At 40.3% G+C, this 27,368-nt stretch overlaps 1 protein-coding gene across 1 annotated transcript; it reads left to right on the top strand.

Moving 5' to 3' along the window:
* On the top strand, positions 1-22,882 carry LOC138962610 (guanine nucleotide exchange factor for Rab-3A-like). Its single transcript, XM_070334486.1, has 12 exons — positions 1-119; positions 7,459-7,826; positions 8,366-8,557; positions 10,835-11,009; positions 11,433-11,528; positions 11,819-11,896; positions 12,584-12,817; positions 14,974-15,105; positions 15,947-16,026; positions 16,681-16,780; positions 17,360-17,426; positions 19,644-22,882. Exons 1-12 carry the CDS (start codon positions 111-113, stop codon positions 19,709-19,711), a joined length of 1,599 nt encoding a protein of 532 aa, XP_070190587.1. The 5' UTR covers positions 1-110; the 3' UTR covers positions 19,712-22,882.
* Positions 22,883-27,368: the final 4,486 nt, after the last annotated feature.

Genomic DNA, 27,368 nt, shown 5'->3' with positions numbered 1-27,368 from the left:
GCTCTAAGATGGCGGCCTGGTGCAGCTGATAACTTTGTTTGTGTACATTTGTTGACGTTAGAAAGTCGCATTTCTGACGTTTTTCTGACTTGCGCTGAGCCAGACATTGCATGGAAAAGGTAACTGAAATTTCACAGAGCGCTTGCAAAGGAGCTTTAGATCTTAAATGGTGAATAATGGTCACTATCACGCTTGATTAGAGGCTAACAAAGAGGTCACATCGGAAATATTTATCGATTTTCTTTTGCTCTTGCTGTTTACTCTTTGGTCAAAATCTTCTCATACAATGCAACAACGTTGTACTGGCGGATGCCTACTACCGTTGCTTTTTGACCATAAGTTCGCAGGGCGTTGAATGGAGGCAGTTTATTATTGTGTTCTAAAGTTCACACTTGGACGGGTGGGGTACATTCTCAATGCAGTCACGCCCCTTCGGGTGTGGCGGAGCCTGGTGTGAAAACTCAACTCAGCAATTCATCCGCATCATATTCATACGTTCAACTAAGGCTGTTGTTACTGGGAAAAGTGTTAGTGAGCACTTCCATTTTTCGAGAAGTGTTTGTCTTCTGGGCTGCATTCATTTTAATTTTGAAGAAAAATCAGAACAATGTGTTGACTTCGAAGTAAACTTGATATTTCCATAAAAATCCATTCGATCACTAAATGAAAATCTTACTCTTGTCTGCTGTACATAATTTTTTTTTCCTTTTCACAATCACATGTGGCATAGTCCTAATGCCCATGTAGTTCTAGTAGTAGTTAGTTAGTATGATCTACATCGACATGGTTCTGGATCTTTGTATTGAGGTCTAACGAATGACGTATCACAACGTGCGCGGTCGTCCTTGGCGGTCAAGAAAGCCGCGGGAACCGCCGCGATCATTGCGCAGACGACACTTCTAGACCGCCAATATTTTTTGTGCGCATCACGTGCTCCACATAAATCGGCCGGAAACGAAGCAATTGGGAAACCTGGATTGATTTCTGACTCAAATTGGAGCGTCAAATCCCATGACGATCTCATAATTGTACACAGTTCTTATTCTTTCTATTGATTTATCACTAGCATCTTTCACAGAGCCACCAGCACTTTCGAGCAACAACTTACAGTTACAAAAAAAACATGTGTCATTGCAATTTGCAATACGATACATTATATGGAAACCAAGCTTCTTCCTATTTTCTGTTACAGCATAAAAGGACACAGACATAAGTGCCCAAATCCTCACAGTGTGCACACAGACACGTGTTGATAATAATAAACAGGTCTGACAATATGCCCTTAAGTACAATCAAAAACACATCTGACAGTGACAAGCCATTGTGAACATCTCCCCCTCTAAGTCTACCCCCTCCCCCCTCACTCTCTCCGTTTCTCTCTATTTACTGTTAGAGCGTATTATATTAGTGACTGCAGGAGTAAGAGACAATGTATGTGAGAGACAGTGTGTGTGAGAGACAGTGTTGTGTGAGAGACAGTGTGTGAGTACTACACATTCATGTGAGTGTGTGGTGTTTGTATGAAAACAAATTTGGAATGCTGTCAGCAGTAGCAAATTTAATAAACCTAGCAATATAATAATAATAATGCAAACTTTTATAGCGCTATTCTAGAAAAATGTCTACTCTTAGCGCTTTACAATACATACATCGACCAAGCATACTATACACGCACAGGCAAAGAAACCGACCAAACATAACCAACAAACTATACATGCACAGGCAAAGAAAGCGACCAAACATACAATACACGCACAGGCAAGATAACGACCAAACATAAACAAACATACTATGACCAAACATAACCAACATACTATACGCGCGCAGGCAAAGAGAACAATCAGCACATGTAATAATTACTGACAACTAATAATGCAGGCATACAATGACAGTCCAATACACAATATAATATATATAGACAACTATTCCCACATTTAAAAAAACAAAGCACAGTGTGTAGCAATTGTGTGGGACAGTATCCCAGCAGCTATTTCCATCTGAAAACTTCTGATGTTGTCTACTACTACGTAAGTACTACTACTGACACTGACTGTCGGCCTTTGGCTGCTCCCAACATACAATGTGTGTAATACAATTTGAACAGACATTCTGATAAAGATTTTGTTGCAAACTGGACACCCTTAGAAAGACTGAACATGTCCTGAAAAACAAGGAAGTCTGTTGATAAGCTGAACATCTCAGCAAGTATGTGAATAGTATGCATATTTTTTTCTCTGCTGTAAAATGTGTGTGTTAAATGTGATTAAACAAGCTTACTCAGGGGATGACTGTTTTTATAGCCATTGTCAGTGCATGCACTCCAAAATGCATGATATTGATAATCGTCGAGGATAGCGTAGGCACCCGGTCTGCTCCCCGCCTAAAAAAGGCCAGTGCCGTTCCGTCTTCGAGGGACTGCGTGGGTTTCATTTCGGAGTTTTCCTTCTCCTAGACGAGTTTCCTTCCATGGATGATGAGCCTCCTCTACCCTCGTTTTGAATTCAGAGTGGTCTTCTCTTAGGATAGCTGCCTGCCAGGGTTGACGAGCCTATCCTGCCCGGCTATTTGACCCATAGCTGGAGGTTGGTTCGTGGGCACCTGGGCGTTTCCACACACCGGTGGGCCCGCATGCCGCACGTCTAGGGGCCAACCTCCTCCGAGTCCTTGTAGTCTAGCCTGGGGCCTTGCGGTACCCAGTTTACGCCTGTCGCCGCGATGGAGGCACTACGTAGGGCTTGTTGTGGAGAGGTTATTGTACTGGCAGGAGAGACTGACGCATTCTGCTCTCTTTTCGCATTGTCCTAAAAAGGACAGACGGTGCTAGCCAGCGGTGAGGGCTGAAAGCGAGAAGTGACAAGCACAAGACACTTCGCCAACACACTAGACACGTCACACAACCGTTTGGCAGGCGATATTGATAATGCCAAGAAAAAAAGTCAATGTTTCCAATTCTCCGACCTACCCTATTTTTTCCTACCGACCCTAGAACTTTTTTTTTAACCCTTCCCCCCAAAAATATTAATCAGGCATGGGAATTGTCCGCCGAAAGGCAAATTTCCGCCGTAATTTTTTTTTTTCCACCGAAAAAGCAAAAGTGTCCGCCGAAAAAATAAAAGGGGGAGGCAAAAATGGTTCTAAAAACTGAATTTAATGACAAACTTGGAGGTCATATGACACCAAATTGCACCATTTGGGTTCTTTGGAGAAAAAAATTCCGGGGGGGCATGCCCCCGTCCACTTTGCTATTACTTACAAATGTTCAACCTTTTCTACTTTTTTTCCATTCCCATGCCTGAGTAATTAAAATGTAAAATGACAACTCGATTTTGACACAGCTCACATGATTTCCGGCTGAGAAAAAGCCATATTTGTGCCTGTGTAAATATAAAAAGAAACAAGTCGCATAAGGCGAAAATACAACATTTAGTCAAGTAGCTGTCGAACTCACAGAATGAAACTGAACGCAATGCAACGCAGCAAGACCGTATACTCGTAGCATCGTCAGTCCACCGCTCACGGCAAAGGCAGTGAAATTGACAAGAAAAGCGGGGTAGTAGTTGCGCTGAGAAGGATAGCACGCTTTTCTGTACCTCTCTTCGTTTTAACTTTCTGAGCGTGTTTTTAATCCAAACATATCATATCTATATGTTTTTGGAATCAGGAACCGACAAGGAATAAGAAAATTGAAAGTGTTTTTAAATTGATTTCGAAAATTTAATTTTGAAAATAATTTTTATATATTTAATTTCCAGAGCTTGTTTTTAATCCAAATATAACATATTTATATGTTTTGGGAATCAGCAAATGATTTGAAATAAGATGAACGTAAATTTGGATCGTTTTATATAAAAAAAAATTTTTTTACAATTTTCCGATTTTTAATGACCAAAGTCATTAATTAATTTTTAAGCCACCAAGCTGAAATGCAATACCGAAGTCCGGGCTTCGTCGAACATTACTTGACCAAAATTTCAACCAGTTTGGGTGAATAATGAGGGCGTGACAGTGCCGCCTCAACTTTCACGAAAAGCCGGATATGACGTCATCAAAGACATTTATCAAAAAAATGAAAAAAACGTATGGGGATATCATACCCAGGAACTCTCATGTCAAATTTCATAAAGATCGGTCCAGTAGTTTGGTCTGAATCGCTCTACACGCACGCACGCACCACACACACACACACATACACACACACACACATATACCACGACCCTCGTCTCGATTCCCCCCTCTATGTTAAAACATTTAGTCATAACTTGACTAAATGTAAAAACCCACTTCAAATAAAAAAAATCAACAAACAAAAACAATGAAAAACGACTTGCCGACCCTTATTATTTTGGCCATGTCAACTGTCATCAGAAAAAAACATTTTTATTTTGGGGGGCCTAACTAAATGTGATACGTAGTTATTCACACCAACGCTGACTGACTAGTGACTAAGCCTGCTTTCAACTCAAAGTCCCAAGTTCAAGAGTGGTGTTATTCAGTGTCACATAAAGGCTTCGAATGAAAAGGTTGTATTGTAGTACTTCCTCTCTTCAAAAGAAGAGCCTGACTTGTCTCCAAATAGGATCTAGTTTCAGACTGCCAGCTGAAGGACTGAAGCAGTATTCATTGTAACTCAAAGCTGTGCTTAACAGGTCTTTACAGCAACAGAATTTCCTTTTTGACTCACATGCGAAGCAAAAGTGAGTCTATGTACTCACCCGAGTCGTCCGTCCGTCCGTCCGTCCGGAAAACTTTAACGTTGGATATTTCTTGGACACTATTCAGTCTATCAGTACCAAATTTGGCAAGATGGTGTATGATGACAAGGCCCCAAAAAACATACATAGCATCTTGACCTTGCTTCAAGGTCAAGGTCGCAGGGGCCATAAATGTTGCCTAAAAAACAGCTATTTTTCACATTTTTCTCTGAAGTTTTTGAGATTCAATACCTCACCTATATATGATATATAGGGCAAAGTAAGCCCCATCTTTTGATACCAGTTTGGTTTACCTTGCTTCAAGGTCAAGGTCACAGGAGCTCTTCAAAGTTGGATTGTATACATATTTTGAAGTGACCTTGACCCTGAACTATGGAAGATAACTGTTTCAAACTTAAAAATTATGTGGGGCACATGTTATGCTTTCATCATGAGACACATTTGGTCACATATGATCAAGGTCAAGGTCACTTTGACCCTTATGAAATGTGACCAAAATAAGGTAGTGAACCACTAAAAATGACCATATCTCATGGTAGAAAGAGCCAATAAGCACCATTGTACTTCCTATGTCTTGAATTAACAGCTTTGTCTTGGATGACCTTGACCTTGGGTCAAGGTCACATGTATTTTGGTAGGAAAAATGTGTAAAGCATGTGAGTCGTATGGGCTTTGCCCTTCTTGTTTGTATTATGTACTGTTAGGATTTCAGCTGGCCAGTAGTGTAATGGCAGTTTACTAGCTAACATGACAAAGCCTTCAGTGTATTAAATGTATCAAATCCTATGGAGGTGTTTGCGCAGGAGTTGAATGCACTTTGCTTTCCAGATAGGGCCAGCCTGTTCTTTACTTACAATCTGTGCTTCCCTGTCAAACTCACAGTCTGTTTTTCAGTCAAAGTCTGTGTTTACATGTCGCAGACAGTGACTGAAGAGTACTAAGCAGCCCTGAAAGTGGCGAGTATTTAACTCGCCATGGCGAGTAAACACATGTAACTGGCGAGTAGAAATGTTCATCTACTCGCCAAATGCGAGTAAAGTTGCTGAAACAAATTGTTGATTTGGCAGTAAAGTTTACTCTCTGGCTAGTAAATTTTCAGAATCACAATTTTTGGGACTTTCAGGCCTGCTAAGTTAAGGCCAAAAAAAAATTTTGTCTGTTTCTGGTAACATGGCTAAAAAAAATAGGGTCGGTAGGTAGGGATTTTTTTGTTTTTTGTTTTTTTGTTCCCCAAATGTAGACCAATAAAACTAACTTTAAAAATCGCGCAAAGAGACTGGATTCACTATACATAGAGACAAGACACTCAACACATTTACAAATCTGTGACAAAGACTGAAAGAGTATGACATGTTTTTCTTTGTTTACCTGGTCTGATATTTCCATGATGAAACAGAAAAGAAGACTTGAGACATCTTACATCTTGAGCTTGGACAAATGGGAAAATTTTTTGAGTTTGGAAAAAAAAAGTTTAGGGTCGGCGCCGAAATTTAGGGTCGGTCGGGTGACCAGAAACAGACAATTTTTTTGGGGGGGCCTAATGTGACTTTCAGATCAAAATGTTGAAGTTTAGCATGAACAGGAGTCTACCAGTACAAATATCACCTGGTATTACATTCATTCAAAATCACTTAAAGTGGGTAAAAGTTTCTGGCTTGTGCCTTTATTGCATATTGTGTGTGATTAACTAGATCCACGGAGCTGCTACAGCATGTTTTTGTACAAATTTAATTTGTTTTGTCAGTTTTTTGCTCAGCTTATCAGTTGAAAGATATGTGTGTCTGTGCAATCAGCCACCACTTCTTCCTCAACACAAAGACCTGAATTATTATTATTATTATGATGAAGAGCTTATATAGCGCGAACCACAATTAACTGTGCTCTCCGCGCTTTACATATTAATTTCTGCCGTTTGAAATGGAATTTTTTACAGACAGACAGACAAACAGACATTTTTTACACACAATATATAACGCATTCACATCGACCAGCAAACCTCAAGCCTGTTAGGCGAGCCTTCACCTTTCACGGCCTATTATTCCAAGTCAAACGGGTATTTGGTGGACATTTTTATCTATGCCCATACAATTTTGCCAGGAAAGACCCTTTTGTCAATCGTGGGATCTTTAACGTGCACACCCCAATGTAGTGAACATTGTCAATGTAGTGTAATTATCAGGATGATTCCTTTCATGATTTGTTCTGAAGTTTTTGTGGTACACATGTTATAGTTTTATATGGATGGCTCTAGGAAATGTTTCCTTCAACAAGCTTCTGAAATGGTAAGGAAGTTTCAACCAGATTCAGAAGTTTTTTGGCTGTCCTTGGTATGTGCATCCTTTCCTCAATGTGAAAAGATTTGACAATATTCTGCCAAAATGGTGACAAAGTTTTCTGTGACTTTCAAATGAGTTTCCTCGACTGCCACCACCAAACACAATCCACTATCAGACGTATGTTGTTCATCTAACTTTGTTACTTCCACATCATCTTGTGGGGTATGTGGGCCTTATCTTGGGTCTGCAGACTTGAAAGCGGAAATGAATAAGACCTTCACAAATCTGAGAAAATCAGGTCTTAAAAAGGAGGGAGTCTTAAAATGAAGGTAGATTTACAGAACTTATGAACAGACAATCTGAAAAAAGCAAGGTCTTAAAATGGAGGAAGTCTTAAATTGGGGGGTCTTAAAAGGGGGGTTCCACTGAACAACCGTTCCATTCATGTTTTTGTGTTGTGACGGTTGCAGCAGGACAAGATGTCTCACAATCAGGCCCCCTTTGTGGTGGCCACCAGCAACCCTGCCGGCACCAGCCCCGCCCAGATCCCTCGCAGCCCTGCCCAGTCCCCCACCTCCCCCTCCCCCACACACTCCCCTGTCATCCTCACCGCCCACATCAACAGCCAAATTCAGCAGCAGCAGGCGGCAGAGTCGCTGTCAGGAGCTGCAGCGGCGGCTGCGTCGTTGCGGAGGTCCTCGAGCGATGCTTGTCAGCGGAGGCAGCGGTTCGCCGACAGCCCTCAGGGTTCTGTGCAGTTACAAGACGCTGTGAATCTTGACTGTGTGATAAAGACTCAGGGTGGTGATGCCCTTCCTCTTTTTGTTGTTGCTGCTGGGTATGTGCGGTTTTTATTTGCTTCTAAATATTCTTTTTTACATTTAACCAAAAAAATAATTTAATTTGATTGTTAAACAAAATTTTAAAAAATTTGGGGGGGGGGGGGGGTTGTTGTTAAAGATTGACCTGAATATGTGTACCATCCCTAATTTCCAGAGGATGCTTAAGCTTTTGTTTCTGTCCGTCTTCCAAGATCAGCTTACCAAACATTTTGCTGACCACCTCGATGGCAATAATTTCTGAAGAATTAAAACAACAAATATGAAATGTTGGCCTTCGCAGTGACAGAACAGAATTCTTAACTGTGTCTAAAACACTGGAGATGCTTGAAATAAATAAATCAATAAAAACAAAAATTTGAATAAAGAAAGAAAGGAAATAAACATTTAGAAAAATACTGGTGGCACCACTTTACAGAAGACCTTTATATTAAAATCCAAACTGCAGGTTCGAAACGTCATGACAGTTTGCCCAACTATGGACAGTTTTTCATCAAACGCTTTTATTGTTTTAAAATAATTTGCTCTTAATTTACAGTTCCCGCGGTTCATCAGGCTCCTCCTCCCCAGCGGCTGCAAGCAGACCGACTGCCGTTCACACCAGCAGTAACAACCCAGCACCCTCCATCAACGGCCATGCGACATCTTCTGCCAGCGGTGTGGGATCTGGATCTGTCCACAGCACAGACACTTTTGACAGCTATACAACTAACTCATCCACTGACGCAAGGTAGGAACTGCATGGTTGGGATGCTTGCATGTTACAGTGGTACCTGCCCTGTGACGCCCCTCTGATGAGAGGACACCTCCAAAGGAAGGACACCTGTTTTTATTAAGATAAAACCTGTCAGTGTCATGACAGGCCGCCTGCAATTCAAGGACACTTTTTTGCTGGTCTCAAGGGTGTCCTTTCATTACATGTACCACTGTACTAACAACTTGGTTCTTGCAATGTTGGATATAGAATATTTTAAAGGCACAGTAAGCAGTCATGGGAATGGTCCGCGGATCCGCTAATTTCAGCGGTTTTCGTGAGGAGTTTCAGCGAGGGAAAAAAATTCAGCGGGAAACAAAAAATTCCTCAAAAATCGTATGAGGTTTTTATTCTCAAACGGTCGGGTGTCTTCAAATGGCACAAGCCACTATCCGGAACTGACGGTTGACTTCAGCTTTTGTAGTCTTGGCTGTCCCACGTGATATGAAACAGACGTTCGCGCAACATTCGCTGCATGTGGTTTACTTGTCCGAGACAAAGACGCGTCTCTTGTGTTCGATTTGAACGAAAACTTCATGTCTTTGGTATCGAATATTGTTCGACGCGGCCAGGATTATGACGAAAAAGGTGTGGTTAACCAGTGGAAATGGGATTGGGTTTCCAAAGAGGTTAAAGTTGGTGACAAGCAAGAGCGGATCGGTGAACACATACGAAAAGTCGACACGCCCGGTCAAGCAAGATGCACCCTTTGTGACAGAGAAATTGTGTACAGCAATCGTGGTTTCATTGCCCTCAGCAAGCATCTACTAACGAAAAGTGTTTTTTTGTTTTTTTTATCATTGTATTATTCATTCCCTTTGATTCAATACCTGGAATAAGAGAAAGTTAAAGATGAGCTGGATCCTATCACATGTTTCCTCGTGGGTTTGACAAGTATGATTGAGAGTGAGAGCAGTCAGTGAATGTTTGCAAGAAAGTCATAAAGTATGCACAATCCTTTGTTCAGAATTTTTAAAACTTAAAGTTGCAGCTAAAACACCTGCATATTTATGTGAAATTAAATGCTAAACTTTGTCCCAAATACCCCTCAGATTGCGTAGATTTTGATCTTTAAAACTTTTTTTCAGGGGGAGGACCCCCAGACCCCCCTGTTTTTGGGTCCCTCTCCTGTTTTCAGCTGACTTTTTATTCAGCCATTCCCATGCCTGAGTAAGCCTCCCGTAAACCATCACAGATACTGTCAGGCTTTTACACACAGTACAAACACCCTTCCATTTGAACGCTCACCAAACAGGAACATCCTAGGTGCCCTCCGTAAAGAGCGAGCAATTTTCAAAGAATTTATTTTTGCGTGGTTTATCTTACCCCTGAGCCATCGTGAACCCGTGTGATCAAGTTTCCCTTTTTCACAATGTAGTCGTCAGTTAGTAATTTGAATGCGACTTGCTGTGAGCTTATCTGCAATAGCACGTTATTAAGTACCTCTGACTGCACGAAACAAACGGCTGTGGTTCACAAGAACTCTAGCGATGGCTTTTGACTGTTCAGAGGAACTGGCGATAGGTATAAACCGTCGTCTGCTACGAGAACCACGACCTTGCGTGACCCTGCTTCCGGGCTTTTCTTTTTTCAAACTGTCAAAACTTCGAATTGTACTGATCTTGTCTTGATGAAAAAAGAATTCTTTTATGATTTAAGAATGTTTGTGTAACAAGCTGTCAATTTATTATTTAGATTTTAAAAGTTAGGTCTAGTGCCAAAACGCACCACGGTCCGATTGTCTCTGACACTCTCTCCACAAAATTAATTCTTTGAAAATTGCTCGCTCTTTACGTAGGGCACCTAGGATGTTCCCGTTTGGTGAGCGTTCAAATGGAAGGGTGTTTGTACTGTGTGTAAAAGCCTGACAGTATCTGTGATGGTTTACGGGAGGCGTACTGTGCCTTAAAGTTAGGTCAGACGGTATGTTTCTGACAAGTGAAAATTTCAGCCATCACTAGAAGCATCAAATTTGTGAGATATGTGTCTAAAGTACGGTCTTTGCTCCAGTTGTTTGTGGGAAAGGTTTCATTTCGAGAGTTTGGGTTAAACTTGATTTGCAAGACTTAATTTTTGAGCTGTTGCATTCAGGTTGACCGCAGTTATCTTTGTATATATAAATTCTGAAAAGATGAACTCATCCCACATCAATGAAATGAAAAATAAATGCAGGTTTAATGCTTGGCAACCGCTCCTTGACTACTGTGTATCAACTTTTACTAATTAAGAAAATGTTAGAACTTCTGTTCGCAGCCCAAGTGATGAACTGGAAGGGGTGGAAATTCGCCGCAAAACGCGTCCCCTGAGGCAAGCTCAGAGTGAAGTCCCAGCGTCTTTTTCCCGGATGGAAAAGCATCGCCAGTCACTGTCAGACGCCAGAGAGAACGCGTACCAACGCATGATGGCAGAGCTCAGTAAGGCACAGAAGGTGAGCGTACTGTTGCAAACTTGAACTTGGTAACACTACAGTGAAACCCCCTTTTTAAATACCATTGTCTCGCTTGTGTCTTCTGAGCGAGTTATTGGACAGATTGTCAGATAAGGAATTATTTTCTGTATTATAAGTGTCTGTCTGTCTGTCCACTATTGCTGGGTCAAAGATCAGTGAATGTTATGTTTTGTTTTGTCATACGTGTAATTTAAACGTTCCAATAACATACCTTTCTCGTTTTTTGATTCTCCCCAATTTAAGACTTACCTCCCTTTTAAGACCCTGTTTTCTCAGGGGGGGTAATCAATGATTTTTGTTACCATTCCAAGTTTTTTTAGCTGTGTAAGTGGGGTGGAAAAAATTTGCCTGAGCTGCTGCTGTACATTGTAATCATCGCCATGGTTATTTTTTATTTCACAGGAGCTGCAGCTGAAGGATGAAGAGTGTGAGAAGCTCAGCAACCTGAGGTCACAGATGGAGGCAGAGGTTTATGAACTTACTGCTGCACTTTTTGATGTAAGACACTCATTTTTTCCCTCCCAGTCCCTGCCTCACTCGTATTCCACCTCTGTCTCTGCTTTTTCCTTTCTGTGTGTCTATCTGTTCGCCTGTCTCTCTGTTTCTTCATCCCTCTTTCTCTCATGGAATCTCTTCACAGTATATCCCTGTCAAACACACATTTACCATGCACAGGTACACATACACACACACACACACACACACACACACACACACACACACATACACACACACACATTTTTGTGAATTTTATTTCTAAAATTATTCAATATAATTCTTGTTTGCAGGAGGCCAATAACCAAGTGCAAGTGGCAGAAATGAAGCGTGATGCTGCTGAGAAAAAGGCTAAGGAATATGTAGAAAAGGTCAGATCTGATGTGAATATGTTCCATGAAAACTATCTAACAGTTATCAGCTGACGACTCTAGTCATTCAGATAAAGAAAAACCTCTGTTTTTAATACCCTTACATTTTCTTGTCGTAGAATCTTAAGGTTCTAGCTTCATTTTAAGCCTCCTCCTTTTTTCAGAACCGAATCTCTGTAGAATTTCAAAGATCACACTGCTTCAGGTACTGAAAGCCGCTCTCTGCTAAACTGACTGATATCGTGAAGTATGAGCCTCTGTCTCTCAACCAGCAAAAAAGTGGCCCTGTGCACTTCAAAGTTTCTCCATTTTCTTACCTACCACTCATAAAGAGAGCTACAAACCAACGATTTGTACGAAAACACAGGTGGATGTTGTATAATAATAATAATAAGAAGAACATTTATATAGCGCTAAATCAAAAACTTTCGTTAAAAAGGCTTGCTCTAAGCGCTTGACATCTAAACTAAAACGTCATTCACACTCTTTACAATGATGTACATGAACTTCATGTCACACTCTTTCATTCAGTATAGCACCATAGTATATATAATATATCAAAGTATGACACCTTGTATCCACACTAACTAACAAGGGTTCCTTATCAATTTCAAAAAGTGTTTGCTTATTGCTACCCAACACTCTCAAAGAGAGCAACGATACCAACGCTTTTTTACAAAAACACAGGTGGACGTTCTCCAAAGTGAAGTGGCGGCCCTGAAGCATCTGGTGGTGACCTCGACGCCCAGCGCGCCCAACAAGCACCTGCACCCACAGATCTGCCAGACCAGCCCCAAGAAGGAGAAGAGCTCCAAGCCTTTCTGGAAGTCTCATCGCCGCTCCACATCACACCACGAGTTCACTAAAGAGTCAAGGGACAAGGCTGAAGAGGCTCAACAAGGCAGCAGTAAAGTCAAAGAGGTGTGTGTGTGTGTGTGGGTGCGTGTGTGGTTTTTTTTTTTTAGAGTGTGTGTATGTGCGTGCTTAGGTGTGGGGGAGTGTTCGGTGAAGAGGGGAGTGGGGGGGGGGACACCTTCAGGGTTGAAGAATTCAATGCCCAATTATTGCTCCACATCACATCACAAATTCATTAAAAAGAAAATGTGGGACAGTGCCGAAGAGGTTCAGCAGGGCAGCGGTAACAGGGAAAAAGATGTGTGTTACATGTGTCTGTGTGGGGGGGGGGGGGGGAGAGGAGGAGGAGGAACGGCATGGATTGAGAGAGAACGGGTGGGGGAGGTCCAGGGAGGGGAGAATCACGTATGGGCGTCCCACCATAGCTTACATCATGAGTTCACCAAGGAGTCAGGGGATTGGTTTGAAGAGGCGCAGCAGGGCAGCAACAAAGGGGGGGGGGGGGGGGGGGGGGATCTGTGTGTTTTTAGGGGGTAAGGGGATGAAGCAGAGGGGTAATAGTGGTGAGTCGGGGGGGGGGGGGGGGGAGTTCCAAGCCCTTCAGGAAGGCGCAACACAGCTGGACATCTTTCCGTGATTTTCACAAGGGATAAGGTCTACTATAGGAGATTGGGCAGAGCAGCAGCAAAATCAAAGGGTGTATGTGTACAGTTGAACCTCCCTTTTAAGACCTAAACAAATCTGAGAAATTCAGGTCTTAAAAAGGAGGGAGTCTGAAAATGGTGGTAAATTCACAGAGGTTATGAACAACAATTCTGACAAAACAGGGTCTTAAAAAGGAGGGAGTCTGAAAATGGTGGTAAATTCACAGAGGTTATGAACAACAATTCTGAGAAAACAGGGTCTTAAAAAGGAGGGAGTCTGAAAATGGGGGTAATTTTACAGAGGTTTATCAACAGAAAGTCTGAGAAAACAGGGTCTTAAAAAGGAGGGAGTCTTAAATTGGGGGTCTTAAAATGGGAGTAATTTGAGGTTATGAACAAGAATTCTGAGAAAACAGGGTCTTAAAAAGGAGGGAGTCTTAAATTGGGGGTCTTAAAATGGGGGTAATTTTACAGAGGTTATGAACAAGAATTCTGAGAAAACAGGGTCTTAAAAACTCTAATCATACAACCCATATCTTGTCCTTTAAGAGGCGAAATATTCAGCATTCTCTCTTTCCTTTTATCACATGTCAAAAGGAAAGAGTTCTAGGCGCGCATTGATCAGTTACTTAGGCCTGATGGTTAGATTTGGCATGAGCAATGACTGTTTTCCTGATCAGTTAGAACTTCACACACGCATGTTTTGGTGGTGTTTTGTGTATAGTTTTGGGAGGTGGGTTTTTTTTTAACTGAGAAAATACATTTATTCTTTTTTCCATCTTTTTTTTTCAAGTGTTTTTCATACATTGCCACAAAGCGAGAGACATTCGTTGACATTATGATGGATCCCAAGGTTGGCTTAATTGGTATTTGGAGCGGTTTACTCAATGCTTATGTTTTGAGTTTTTCTCACGTTTTGAGGTTAATTTCTGATACGCTTTCTCTGTTTATGAAGATTTCGTGTTTTTTTCTTTGGGTTGTTTTTAATTGCATGTCTTTAAAAAAAAAATTAAATCTTGTTCAATATTTAAGAGCTAAGCGGAACTCTTTGTTATATACTTGAAAACTGATTTAGAAATCTGTGATTTCCGAGCAAATTTATTCTTGAAGATGTTATCAGAGTGAGATAAAGCGGCAAGGCTGCAGTAAGTCTAATAGCAGCTTTAATGAAGATGAAAAGAAAAACAGAAGAAATAGACACACGGTAAAAAAAAATCAACGTATCAAATATGGACCTGGTGGAAGATTTGTTATTGATGATTTCGATGCACTGTTTTTACAGTGTTTGTATTTTGTGTAGTATTAATATTCAATTACTACTTTTGCTGTGGTTCTTTGCAAAATTCAAATTTGTGCAATTTCTTATGAGGCTGAAAATTAATCAACAGCAAAAAAGAGATTAATTAGTTCTGAATTAGATTCACATTATTTTGCAGGTTTTCTCATATGGCTGTAGTTCTGGACAAATCACCCACTTTTTGCAATTTCCAGGCTAGGCAGAAAAACAAATAAAGAACAAACAAAGAAGCAAAACATTTCTGATTGATTCACATTATTTTGCTGGTGTTTCTCTTACAGATGGACACAGTGTGTTTTGACGAGTTCCAGCGATGGAAACTTCAGCCGTCTGTCACGGACGCCAACTCCCTGTTCCTCAACCGAATCATTCTGGAGGACATCCAACCCTGTCTCAACTTCCACAACAAAAAGGTGGGAGACATGGACAGCAAGAGTGCATGAAGAGTATTACAGTGGAATCCCTCTCCTAAGAGCTAAGAAAACACTGAAAAAAACACAAGGGAGGGAATCTTGAATCACTACCGTGGGGTGTGTCAAAGACACGTGGACAGTAGCACGTGTTTCCGACACTCCCCTCACTACTGATTGGCTCCTACAATGTTTGGCAGGTTGTTTTTAAAGAAAAGGTCACTTTCCCACAACACATACAAACCCGACAGAGTTATCTCTGAATGCGTCTATTAGCAGACGTTATGAACAGAGCGTCTATCAATGTAGGGTCTAAGGCAGCGGAGAGCATAACGCTATGGTAATGTTGTTAGTGCTTAATGCGGTGTCAGGGTTAACTTTTCACACTCTGTGCTAATGTCTGACCAGCCTTACTCAAAGGAAGACACACATAGACACCATTCACTGGACGGCTTAGAAGTCTCATAGGTAGGTAAGTGTTGACTTGAGCACTTGAGACAGACTGCAAAGTTTTACTGGTACAGCTGTATTTTTATTTGATTTTGTTTCATTTTATTCAAAGTCAGGGATGGGTATATATATATATATATGCTTCATCTTATTAAAAATCTGTTTGATAACAATCTGATGTGCATTGGTTTTCAAGAATGATTTGAATAAATCTTACTGCCAAAATAATGAAAAATCATCAGTTATATGTCTCTTTTAAGGATTACCGCTATAAGCTTGTGGCTTGTTCTTGAGTCCTGAATATTAGCCATGTATTATACTACATGATGATTGAATAGAACATTGTTTAAACCAAATTAATTTGTATTTAATATTTACATCTTTGTGTTACCAGCTTGCTGAGCGAGTGTTGCTGTGTGTGGAACAAAATACATTGACCATCGAGCCCATCCCTGGAGACAGTTCTTTTCCAAGGTTGGTATGCCTGCTGATGTATTTGAACTTTCCAAAATCCTGCACTATCTGTTAACACACACCTTGTGTGTAAGATAGAGAGAGAGAGAGAGAGAGAGAGTGTGTGTGTGTGTGTGTGTGTGTGTGTGTGTGTGTGTGTGTGTGTGAGAAAAAGAGAGAGAGAGAGATAATCTATCTAAAAGTATCAATTGAAAATGAAATGTCCAGACAGTGTCTTGCTTTACTTCTGTGAATAACACATATATGTTTCTATTTTTTTTTTTAACTTTCTGTGTGTTAAAATGTGTATGCTGATGGTGTTTGTATCCTGGCTACTTTCGTTTTTAACAGAACTATATTTTACTCATATTCTAGGAGACTGTAAATAGACTTAAAAATATTCTGGATATCTTTAACACTTTCTACCCCACCTATGTTGACCAAGATTATTTTTAGCCGAGACCAGCTGTGCTGCAGCAGGTCACTCAGAATTGTAGTAACTGTGTATCAACATGCTGGAATGCAGGCGTTAGATCGACGTTACAGGAAGCAACTGAAGCTAACAGTCTGAGCGGATATATCCATACCTGGTCAGATAGAGCCATATGAGTGGGTACTGATATATCCGTACCTGGGAGACAATGAGTTAATGCAGTGTGTGTTGGTTTATTTCAGAAAATGCAGCTTATCAGACATGCACAAGCTTTGCAACTACAAAATCAATTTGGGGGAAGGTGGCGAATGGTTTTCTATATCCCAGATGTGCCGTAATAGGGTGAGATTTTCTTTGGTTGATGTTTGAATTTATGTACATGTGCTTCTTATTTTTGTTACCCTCGCCCCTCCTTTTGAACAAATACAGTCCTTCCCGTGTTCTATCGTGTCAGCCATTACAAATCTATCCGGGCTTTCGCATGCCGTGAGAACATCCTGCCGCCTTGACCTGGGCACATACTAAAAATTAACTGTCTGGTTGCTTTTTGTGCACAGCGAGAGTTGTTTGCTGAATTTATTTTATTATTGACATTAGGGTCAATCTGCGTAATTAATTATGCAAAATAATACCATTCCACACATTGTTGATTTTTGGTACATGTTCATATATATATAAGTGGATGGATGTACGTCTTAACTTTTGTAACAACAAATGTTATTAAACAATGGACAGGTTCGTTGCGGCTTACAACTACAAGATTGTTCATGAGAAACACAGTACAAAATACCATTAATACTTCTGATACTGAGGCGTTGATACGCAAGACTGCTGTAATGTCCAACCTAATGAAGCTGAAAGTTTTTCCAACTTTATAGTTTATAAATATACTAACCTTGCTTTTTTTCCTTGTTTCAACAGATAGCTGCAGTGTGTGACTACTATACCTACATCCGCTATGTTGTTCAGGGCCTAGTCAAAAGTTCAGGTAAGACAAGCTTTTGAGTTGTTACATCTCTACCTTGAAGCATTTGGAGAGGTGGTTGCAGGGTTGTCATTCCAGTGCCTCTCCTACCACCTAGTACTACCCTGCTCCACCCCCACTTGCAATTACTTGTACATCATATTGCTGTTCATGTATAATGCTAATCTTCTTCTTCTTCTTCTTCTTCTTCTTCTTCTTCATTTATGGGCTGAATACTCCCATGGTTTTTACGTGTATGACCGATTTTACCCCAACAATTAGGTATATGCCGCTTTAGGGGGATGCATGCGTGGTATTTTCGTGTTTCTATAACCCCTGAACTCTGACATGCGTACTTGTTCTTTCTTGTGATTGCACACGAAGGGGGATAAAGGCACTAGCAGGTCTGCACATAAGTTGACCTGGGAAAAATCTCCACCCTTAACCAACCAAGCGAGGCTGAGATTCGAACCCACGACCTTCTAATGTCCTTCTGACTCTCAATGTTTTCTTGGGGTCAGGGTCTATTTGTGTATATGTGAGACTAGATGAATACCCGCTTCGCCGGGTAACCGGAGTAGAGCCAAATACCCGGCTGTGCCGGAGACCCGGCTTAGCCGGGTGTACGCCGGCTTTGCCGGCGCACGAAGGAAGGGAGATAAACGTGCAAAACACTGGAGAAGATAAGGAAGAGTAATACCCGGCTTCGCCGGGACAGTGACCTAAAAAAAATAGTAATGGGAATATGGAGTGAGCGTTTTGGACAGTGACCTTCTAAAAATAGTAACGGGAATATGGATTGACGCCACACAAAGGAAGGGAGATAAACGCAAAACACTGGAGAAGATAAGGAAGAGTTACTGGGAATGGATCTACAGAAAAACCAAAATCGGTTCAGCGCTGCGCGCTGAGAGCACGTGTTGAAAATTCTCATCGACCAGGTTGTGTCCGGGGTCCACCTGAATATGCCCACCAAATCTGAAGCAGATCCATCGAGAACTTTGGCCGTGCATCGCGAACACAACAGACAGACACAAGTCGTATATATATAGATACACTAGATGAATACCCGCTTCGCCGGGTAGCTGGCTTCGCCGGGAAGAAGTACTTAGAGCCGTACGCCGGCTTCGCCGGGTCCGAACAATGGACCCGCCAAGCTTAGGTCCCTCCCAGATTCGTGGAATGGGAACAGCACGAAAATGATTCAGTGGCCATAATGCCATTCCTGACCATATCGAGTCCCATCCTTGTCGACGAATGTAACCGTGTTAATCACCTTTGGAGGCGAACTCCACTCAAACAGGATTGAGCAATTTAGAGCTTATCTGTAAGCCCTTTTGAACTGTTATGGCTTCTCAAAGGAAGGCCAGTACATACAAATACACAAAAGCCGCCAGACCACATCACAAACAGAACTGAACAATCCCCAGGTGTTGCTCACATAGAGAGACACACACACACACACACACAAACACAGAGAAGCCGTATCTATAGAGAGATAGATGACAGTGTATTTTTCGCGTGGCTATAAATTGATTCGACCTTTGCACTTTTACAGTGAGGATAATTTACGGGTCCAATTTACGTTCTGGACACTGCGGTGACCTTCTAAAAATAGTAACAGAACGCCGGGAATATCCGAAAATAGGCCTACTATAGTGCACCATACGAAGGAAGGGAGGTAAACGCTGAAAACATGGAGAAGATGAGAAGATAAGGAAGAGTTACTGGGAATGGTGAAATGAACACAAAAACCAAAATCGGTTCAGCGCTGCGCGCTGAGAGCACGTGTTGAAATATCTCATCGATGATATTGTGTCCGGGGTGTAGCTGAATACGGTGTCCAAATTTGAAAAAGATCCACCGAGAACTTTGGCTTTGGTGTGTCGGTATGGGGGCCCGGGTAGCTGAGGTGGAACCAAAATCGGTTCAGCGGGCACAAAATCGGTTCACAAAATCGGTTCAGCGCTGCGCGCTGAGAGCACGTGTTGAAATATCGACCAGGTTGTGTCCTGTCCCGGGTCTACCTGAATATGCCCACCAAATTTGAAGCAGATCCATCGAGAACTTTGGCCGTGCATCGCGAACTCACACACAGACACACAGACTCACACACAGACACACAGACACAAGTCGTATATATATATATAGATATAGAAGCAATGTTATGTTGATGAATGGCTTCTTGGACTAAGTCAGTAAGTCGGTATTTCATAAGCCTGTTCCTTCTTTTTTTTGCAGACAAAGACATTTTTCACGAGATTACCAGGTTACGACTACAGATGTCTTCAGCCAGGCTGGGCTGCTGATAATGGTGCCGTGGAAATGATTTTGCGTGTGAGAGACAGACCGACATGAAAGTGGTTTGTATCATGTAGATGTGTGGACATTCTTCACATGTGCTGAACTGGATATGACGACAAGTTCCTGTGGATGAGAGTAATGGGTGAAAGTTTTCCTGCAACTCCACACCATGTCGGATGATGGTAATCGTTGGAAACTGTTCTTGAACTCCACACTGTGTCTGTCGGTTGTGAGTGAATTGTGAGGATCTGTTGACGGAAAAAGTAATATTGTTTCACGTGTGATAGAGCACTGCTACAGGTACGAGAAAGTGCTGCGTGATAGCGAATACAGGGCACACATCAATGTAAGTTTGAGCATTGTTCTGCTTTTGATTGCTTGAGTGGGGGTGTCATTGGCAGGTCTGCACGTCTGTGTTTTGCCAAGCCAGGCCCTCTACAGCCCAAACATTTTGGAAAAGATTCACTGATTAACCTCTGTTTTAAAACCTACAATGTGAAAAGAGTAGGTCTTGAAAAAGAAGGAGTCTTAACGTGGAGTTGTCTGAACAGAAAATCTGAAGAGAAAAAAACAGGGAGGGTCACAAAATGAGTGTTACTGTTACTATACAAAGTTATCTGATGTGTTAAAACTGTTAATTTGATGCGACTACATGACTCAAATCTATGCATGGGATAACACTTAACAGCCAACGAGAGTGCTGTGGCATTATTTGTCCAAAAGATTGTTTTTCTTACAACAATGGCAGACCCATATTTTTTCAAAGAAGAGTTTTGTCATCATTATTATTTTTCATAGAGAATTATTTTTTTCTGTTAGTGATACATATTGTGATGGAATGCCTGTTGTTTGTGAAAGTAAAACAGGTAGCTCTACGGTTTTGAATTTAACTGTTGCCTTAAAGAGGCAGCATGTCCATTAGGAAAATCAGGTATTTTGTGCGAGTACAGTGTTCCAAGTATTAAGATGTTTGTGCCATTATAAACGTTTCCATACATTTTCTCCTTATTTTGGTTGTGTGACTGTTAGGTGGCTTGTGAGAGTAAATTCAGAAATGAATGTCCAGTTTGTTCAACCATTGACTCTGGGTGTAAATGTAAATTTGAAAGTGGTTGTGTTTTTTTCTGTTAATCTGTTGAAAAGAAAAAAATGTAGTGTGTGTATGTACTATAATTGCATCATAGGGAAACAGTGGTATGGAATGAAATGATTCCTGTTTTGGAAGTTCGAAGATCAAAATGAGGGTATGGTGAGCTGTGTATATTTCTCTTAATTGTTTGCGGGCATAGGTTATAGATAAACATTCTTGGGAGTAGAGAAGTTTCATGTACATGAATGTAGTAGATAATTATCATGGTTTTTCTCTCTGAATATTTTTCTCTCTCTATTTACTTCTGGGGGGAGATGGGGAGGAGTCTTCTTGCATTCGTTTTTAGGGAAGATCACTAACTTAACTCTTTCTGGGTCAGTGAAAATTTCTCCGTTTAAAAAAAATTGAAAATAACATTTGAATCAATAGTTATCAACAGCTTTCGAAGTACTTTCATGGTTTTGCATCAATAACCCCACTCTTTCTGTGTTCCTCTTTGGAGTTACCAAATAGGCATGTTTACAGCCAAGCTGCATTCCAACCTCACTCATAAAATGTGGAGATTGTATCCTTTGTGAAGATATATCTGGTGAACTAACACAGATTTGGAAACATTTTCAGCTAAATCAACAGTTAGTTGTGACTACCTGTTCAGTCTTGTTACATTTTCTTGTTGTGGTTCACAAAAACATAATTATCACATTTAAGTTTACTTTTACTGTCTCACAAAGCTAGCTGGGTTGTCATTTTCTGGTAAAGCTTGGATTCGTCACTGCTAACTTATGCTGTTTGGTTTTTTATACTGTTTTTAAACTTATACTGTTTGGTTAAAACAACAACAAAATGGCTGACATGATCACTGGAACTCACAGAGGTTTCCAGGTAGGGAAGACCAGGGGTTTTTTGCAGTAAACCTCTGTATTGTGCATATTTAGATTTTTCTTTTTAGAATTTTTTTGTTTTCTTTTTCTTTTTTCTGTGTATATCCATGTATTGTTTGAAGGTCACACATAATGCATGTTAATTGTACTTATCAGGTATGCATATACTCAGATTTGGCAGCCTCGTTTGTAAGCACAGTATTGATAACATGTAGTACTATACATATATACTCTTTCAGCAAACCTCTCTTTTAGGCTTGACGCTTGTGCACTTGAATCAAAACTTACATTCTTGTTTATTTCTTTGCTTTTTGCTTCCAAGAAAATCAAAGAAAAGTTTACCTTTTTTGAAAACTTTAATTTCACTTACTACTCATTGACCTCAATTAGACATTTAAAAAAAAGATTCTGGATTGAGTTTATTTTTCATGCTTATCTTTGACATCTTCTGTTCAAAGGCACTGTGTATGTGAATATGAATTCAGTTGACGATGTTCGAAAATAGCTCAGTCTTGGTTGGTTAATCCCGTTGAGCTATAATTAGCTCAGCTTGCCTCATCTTCAAGGAAGACAACTCTAGCTCTTCCACAGCCCATACAGACTATGGCAGCGTTATTTTCAGAATGTGTCAGCTTAGAGCATCGAAAACTGGGTGTGATATCACAGCCTAGGCAGCCATCTTGTTACTGCTTCAGTCTATAGGATTTCTGAAGCATTTTGTGTAGAAGATCACTCCTGTTTTTAATGCCATGGTCTTTTGTGCAAATACAAGGTTGTTTTCTGTATTGGTCCCTTTAGCATTGTGTATGGTACAGAATAGTTAGAATGAGCTGTTGATATTTTTTCTCGCATGTTCTAACATTTTCTGTGTACTTAATTGTGAGGATGTTTGGATGAATATGCTCAAGGTCCAGGTAAGATGTTGTTTTCTGTATAGGTCCCTTTAGCATTGTGTATGGTACTGGTAGAGAATAGTTAGAATGAGCTGTTGATAATTTTTCTCACATTTTCTGTGTACTTAATTGTGAGGATGTTTGGATGAATATGCTCAAGGTCTAGGTAAGAGTGAAAAAGATGTTTTGCGTTTTTGCTTCTGTAACTTAATGCTGTTTTACACTAGCAAAATGAACTGTTCAGGGTGATACTGTTAGCTTTCCTTGCTGAGCGATTTGACGGGAACTTCAAAATGAATGATGTGTTTTGGATCTGTGTGTGTTTGATTTTCTTCAACTGTTAAAGTGACCTTCCTTGTTGTGCGAACAATTGTGTGCAACGCCTCAGATCTGGCCAGGCTTTTGCATGGAATAAGACCATCCTTCCATTTGGATATATACAACACGTCAACAGTCTGTGTGTTTCGTGTGTTGTAATCTCTAGCTGAATTCCCCCCGCGGGTTAGGGGGAAGAATTTACCCGATGCTCCCCAGCATGTCGTAAGAGGCGACTAACGGATTCTGTTTCTCCTTTTACCCTTGTTAAGTGTTTCTTGTATAGAATATGGTCAATTTTTGTAAAGATTTTAGTCAAGCAGTATGTAAGAAATGTTAAGTCCTTTGTACTGGAAACTTGCATTCTCCCAGTAAGGTAATATATTGTACTACGTTGCAAGCCCCTGGAGCAAATTTTTGATTAGTGCTTTTGTGAACAAGAAACAATTGACAAGTGGCTCTATCCCATCACCCCCCTTCCCTCCGTCGCGATATAACCTTGAACGGTTGAAAATGACGTTAAACACCAAATAAAGAAAGAAAAAGGAAAGAAAGAATTCCTCTCAGGAGAAGAATACAGTCAGATTGTTGATTATTGGTATGTGACCAAGCGGAAGGATGCCCTCACCGCGTGTGAAAGCCAAGACAAATCTGTGGTAGTTGACATCATTGCTAACACAAGAAGAAAGTTACCTTTAACTCATTCGCTGCGTGTCGGAACTGGAATTCCGACACCTGTGTTTAGCGTTGGCTGCGTGCCGGTACTTGAGTTCCGACGGATATCACGAATTTTTAACGGTGTAAACGGTCCTGCTGACCAAGGGAAACAACCCCTGCAATGAACTTCTATCTGTCTACAGTGGTACCATTCACTGTAAACAGTTCCTTCCCTTAAATTGTTGGGATTAATAAAAATTTTGTTGACGGTGTGCGACCCACGTGTTTTGACTTTTCCAAGATGGCGGATCGTTCTGCTGAGACGTAGTAACTTGAAAAGAGTGCTAGAACGTGTTATTCAGTACGGTTCTGATCTTGACCTCAGTGATGATGATAGTGGAGATGATATTTTAGATTCTGGTGACGATTTTGTGCCAATGGACGATCATTTGGGTGATGATTCGGGCAATGCAAGTGTCGATCATGACATTGTGTATGATGAACCCATGACGTAGAAAGTTTTTTTGTTTTGCTTCAAATTGGATATTTTGCCTGGATATGAAGACAACAAAAGGTATGTACTTTCAAATGTTTCATATATTTTCTAAAAGAGTAAGTTCCAAACTTTGCAAAAACATAAGGTATGTAAGGTAACTTATCTTGTGTTGTTGATTTTTAATAATTTTTTCAAAATGGCTCTAAATCGCGCGTTGGCAGGGAACACAGGGGAAATTTAGACGCGCAGCGAATGAGTTAAGCCAAGGCACATTATTGTCTCGTCTATGTTCGCCTTCTATGAAGGATGTGGTCGATATCGTTTTCCCCACACTTTTGCATAAATGTTGTGCAATGAGATGCTGTGTTAAATGCACACACGTTTCAAACAAAGAGATTTTCATGGCTGTCTTTCTGAACAAAAACCAATTCTTGCCATTTTATGCACTGTATAGCTTTATCTAGTTGATGAACTTTGACATGGTGTGATTGTTGAAGCGTCTGAATGGGGCTGATACCTTTGCACAATTTTTGAATGCGAGATATTTACCTGCGGCATCCAACTTAATGACTCGTCCTGCTATGACAGAATGTTTTTGTACATTTGTAGATTATTTTTGGGATGGCGTATTTGTGTGTTTTTATATTTAGTCAAGTTTTGACTAAATATTTTAACATCGAGGGGGAATCGAAACGAGGGTCGTGGTGTATGTGCGTGTGTGCGTGTGTGCGTGTGTGTGTGTGTCTGTGTGTGTGTGTAGAGCGATTCAGACTAAACTACTGGACCGATCTTTATAAAATTTGACATGAGAGTTCCTGGGTATGAAATCCCCGAACGTTTTTTTCATTTTTTTGATAAATGTCTTTGATGACGTCATATCCGGCTTTTCGTGAAAGTTGAGGCGGCACTGTCACGCCCTCATTTTTCAACCAAATTGGTTCAAATTTTGGTCAAGTAATCTTCGACGAAGCCCGGACTTCGGTATTGCATTTCAGCTTGGTGGCTTAAAAATTAATTAAAGACTTTGGTCATTAAAAATCTGAAAATTGTAAAAAAAAATGAAAATTTATAAAACGATCCAAATTTACGTTTATCTTATTCTCCATCATTTGCTGATTCCAAAAACATATAAATATGTTATATTCGGATTAAAAACAAGCTCTGAAAATTAAATATATAAAAATTATTATCAAAATTAAATTGTCCAAATCAATTTAAAAACACTTTCATCTTATTCCTTGTTGGTTCCGGGTTCCAAAAACATATATATATATGATATGTTTGGATTAAAAACACGCTCACAAAGTTAAAACAAAGAGAGGTACAGAAAAGCGTGCTATCCTTCTTAGCGCAACTACTACCCCGCTCTTCTTGTCAATTTCACTGCCTTTGCCATGAGCGGTGGACTGACGATGCTACGAGTATACGGTCTTGCTGAAAAATGGCATTGCGTTCAGTTTCATTCTGTGACTTCGACAGCTACTTGACTAAATATTGTATTTTCGCCTTACGCGACTTGTTTTGTTTTATTTTGATGTATTGCCTGTGCATGGGGGAGGGGGGGGGGGGGGAAACCTTTATTCTGTAACATATATGGGTGTTTTTCAAAAAAGAACGAAAAATGAGACTAGTGAATGGTTAAAAGTGAATTTATTCCAAACTCTTAACAAATGCGTTGACATTATTCAGCACACCCAGTGCCATGTTAACATAAGATATGTACTCTTAATAAAGAATGGTTTTGCCAAAAAAATAAATAAACAAAAAATATTTTGTTGCAGTGGTCAGTCGTGTTACTCTTTCTTTAATTTTTTTTTAGGTTGAAAGAAATGTTGACAGATGACTAGTTTGCCTCCAGTATGACAAAAACAATACACTTTTCACTTTCTGAAGAAAAATATATACCTTAAAGTGAAAGAAAGCGATAAAAATTAAAGAAATTGTCACTCAAATGAATAAAAATCATTTTTGAAAATTGTCAAACATTGCCAGCAGCTTGAAACTTGTACATTTCTTGCAATTGTATTTTTCTCAAATCAAGTATTATGAGAGCATTGAGCAAAAGATAAACAGACTGAAAAGAATGATATCTTCCTGGAAATTCTGCATTCAGAAGCCTCAGTAACACCAATGACATGTGAGTAACACGACTGAGTAACATGACTGACGTCTCATAACACAACTGACCATCCTTAGCTAACTTTGATTGATGAACTGATTTTAACTTTAAACGTAAAGTTAATTAAATGGAACAAACAAACTTGCTTATAGTAAGACATTTTTACTTTATTTCCACCTTTTAAGCCTAACTCCACAATTTGACCCAAAAAAATGCAAACTTGTCACAAAATAAACTGTAATGATAGCGCCGTGAATTTGCACAGGCCTAGCAAAATCGCAATTTTATATGATTCAAGGAAAGAACAAAATCTTATTTATTTTCAGCATTACTACAGAAATGTACTGCAAACATTTTGCACTGTAACATTATTGATTCTAACAGCAAAATTACTGACAGATGGTAACAGCACTGAGACCAAATTGCCTTGGCTGGTTTCGACAAAAGTTACACGTACAAAAACGATCAGCAGTGTTTACTTACTGTTTGACAGAAATACAATTCTTTTCCTCAAACGGCGAAGACAAAGCATAAACAGGATTATCTTTAAAACAACTAAAGCTGCACAGTTTTTTTAAACAGTAACATTACAGGCATGGTAACACCACTGACACCAAATTGCCTTTAGATGTTTCGACAAACAATAAAACGTTCTGAAACAGACCAGCAGTGGAATCCCCAACGTTCTGGCACGAACAGTACAGTGACCTAGCTGGACTCTAGCACATTCAACTACTCAGGAACTTGATTAGGAGTGCAGTCAGCAGTTGGTGAATATGGTAGACCCGGTGTGAAGTGGTTTGGGATCCAGTGCGTCATGTTCATGTCAACACGTGCAGACGTCCATATATATATATATATACCCATGAATGTTTTTTGCTTTATTATCTTCATCACTTCCGCTTCCTATATTCGTTTTACGGTGTTCTCGTCCAGGGACATTCCAGGAAGGTATTCGTCAGAATACATTGCAAAGCTCTTGATGATGTGTCCTCTGCGTTATTTGCTGGTCTCGAAGCATTTCCTCAGGTTTTCTTCTTTCAAGTAGTATTCAGAATAGTTAGTTAGTTAGTTGTTGCTTTTTGGGTCCAGCGGACCATATCGGCCAAATCAGGACCCCACAAGTTTAACATTACAAATATTTAAAATAAACCAATGTTACTAAACAAAATTAGGAACGTCACCCGAAGGTAACATAACAGCTATATCGA

Source organism: Littorina saxatilis, linkage group LG3, assembly GCF_037325665.1.
Source record: "Littorina saxatilis isolate snail1 linkage group LG3, US_GU_Lsax_2.0, whole genome shotgun sequence".
NCBI lineage: Eukaryota > Metazoa > Mollusca > Gastropoda > Littorinimorpha > Littorinidae > Littorina > Littorina saxatilis.
Note: the sequence above shows the minus strand (reverse complement) of the source record. Positions and strands in the feature narration are given on the sequence as shown.

What these genes read in the sequence shown, in the direction of transcription:
- LOC138962610 (XM_070334486.1), top strand. An exon ending in CTTTTTGTTGTTGCTGCTGG is followed by an intron (nt 7,827 to 8,365) that starts GTATGTGCGGTT and finishes CTTAATTTACAG; the next exon opens with TTCCCGCGGTTCATCAGGCT. An exon ending in GGGCCTAGTCAAAAGTTCAG is followed by an intron (nt 17,427 to 19,643) that starts GTAAGACAAGCT and finishes TTTTTTTTGCAG; the next exon opens with ACAAAGACATTTTTCACGAG.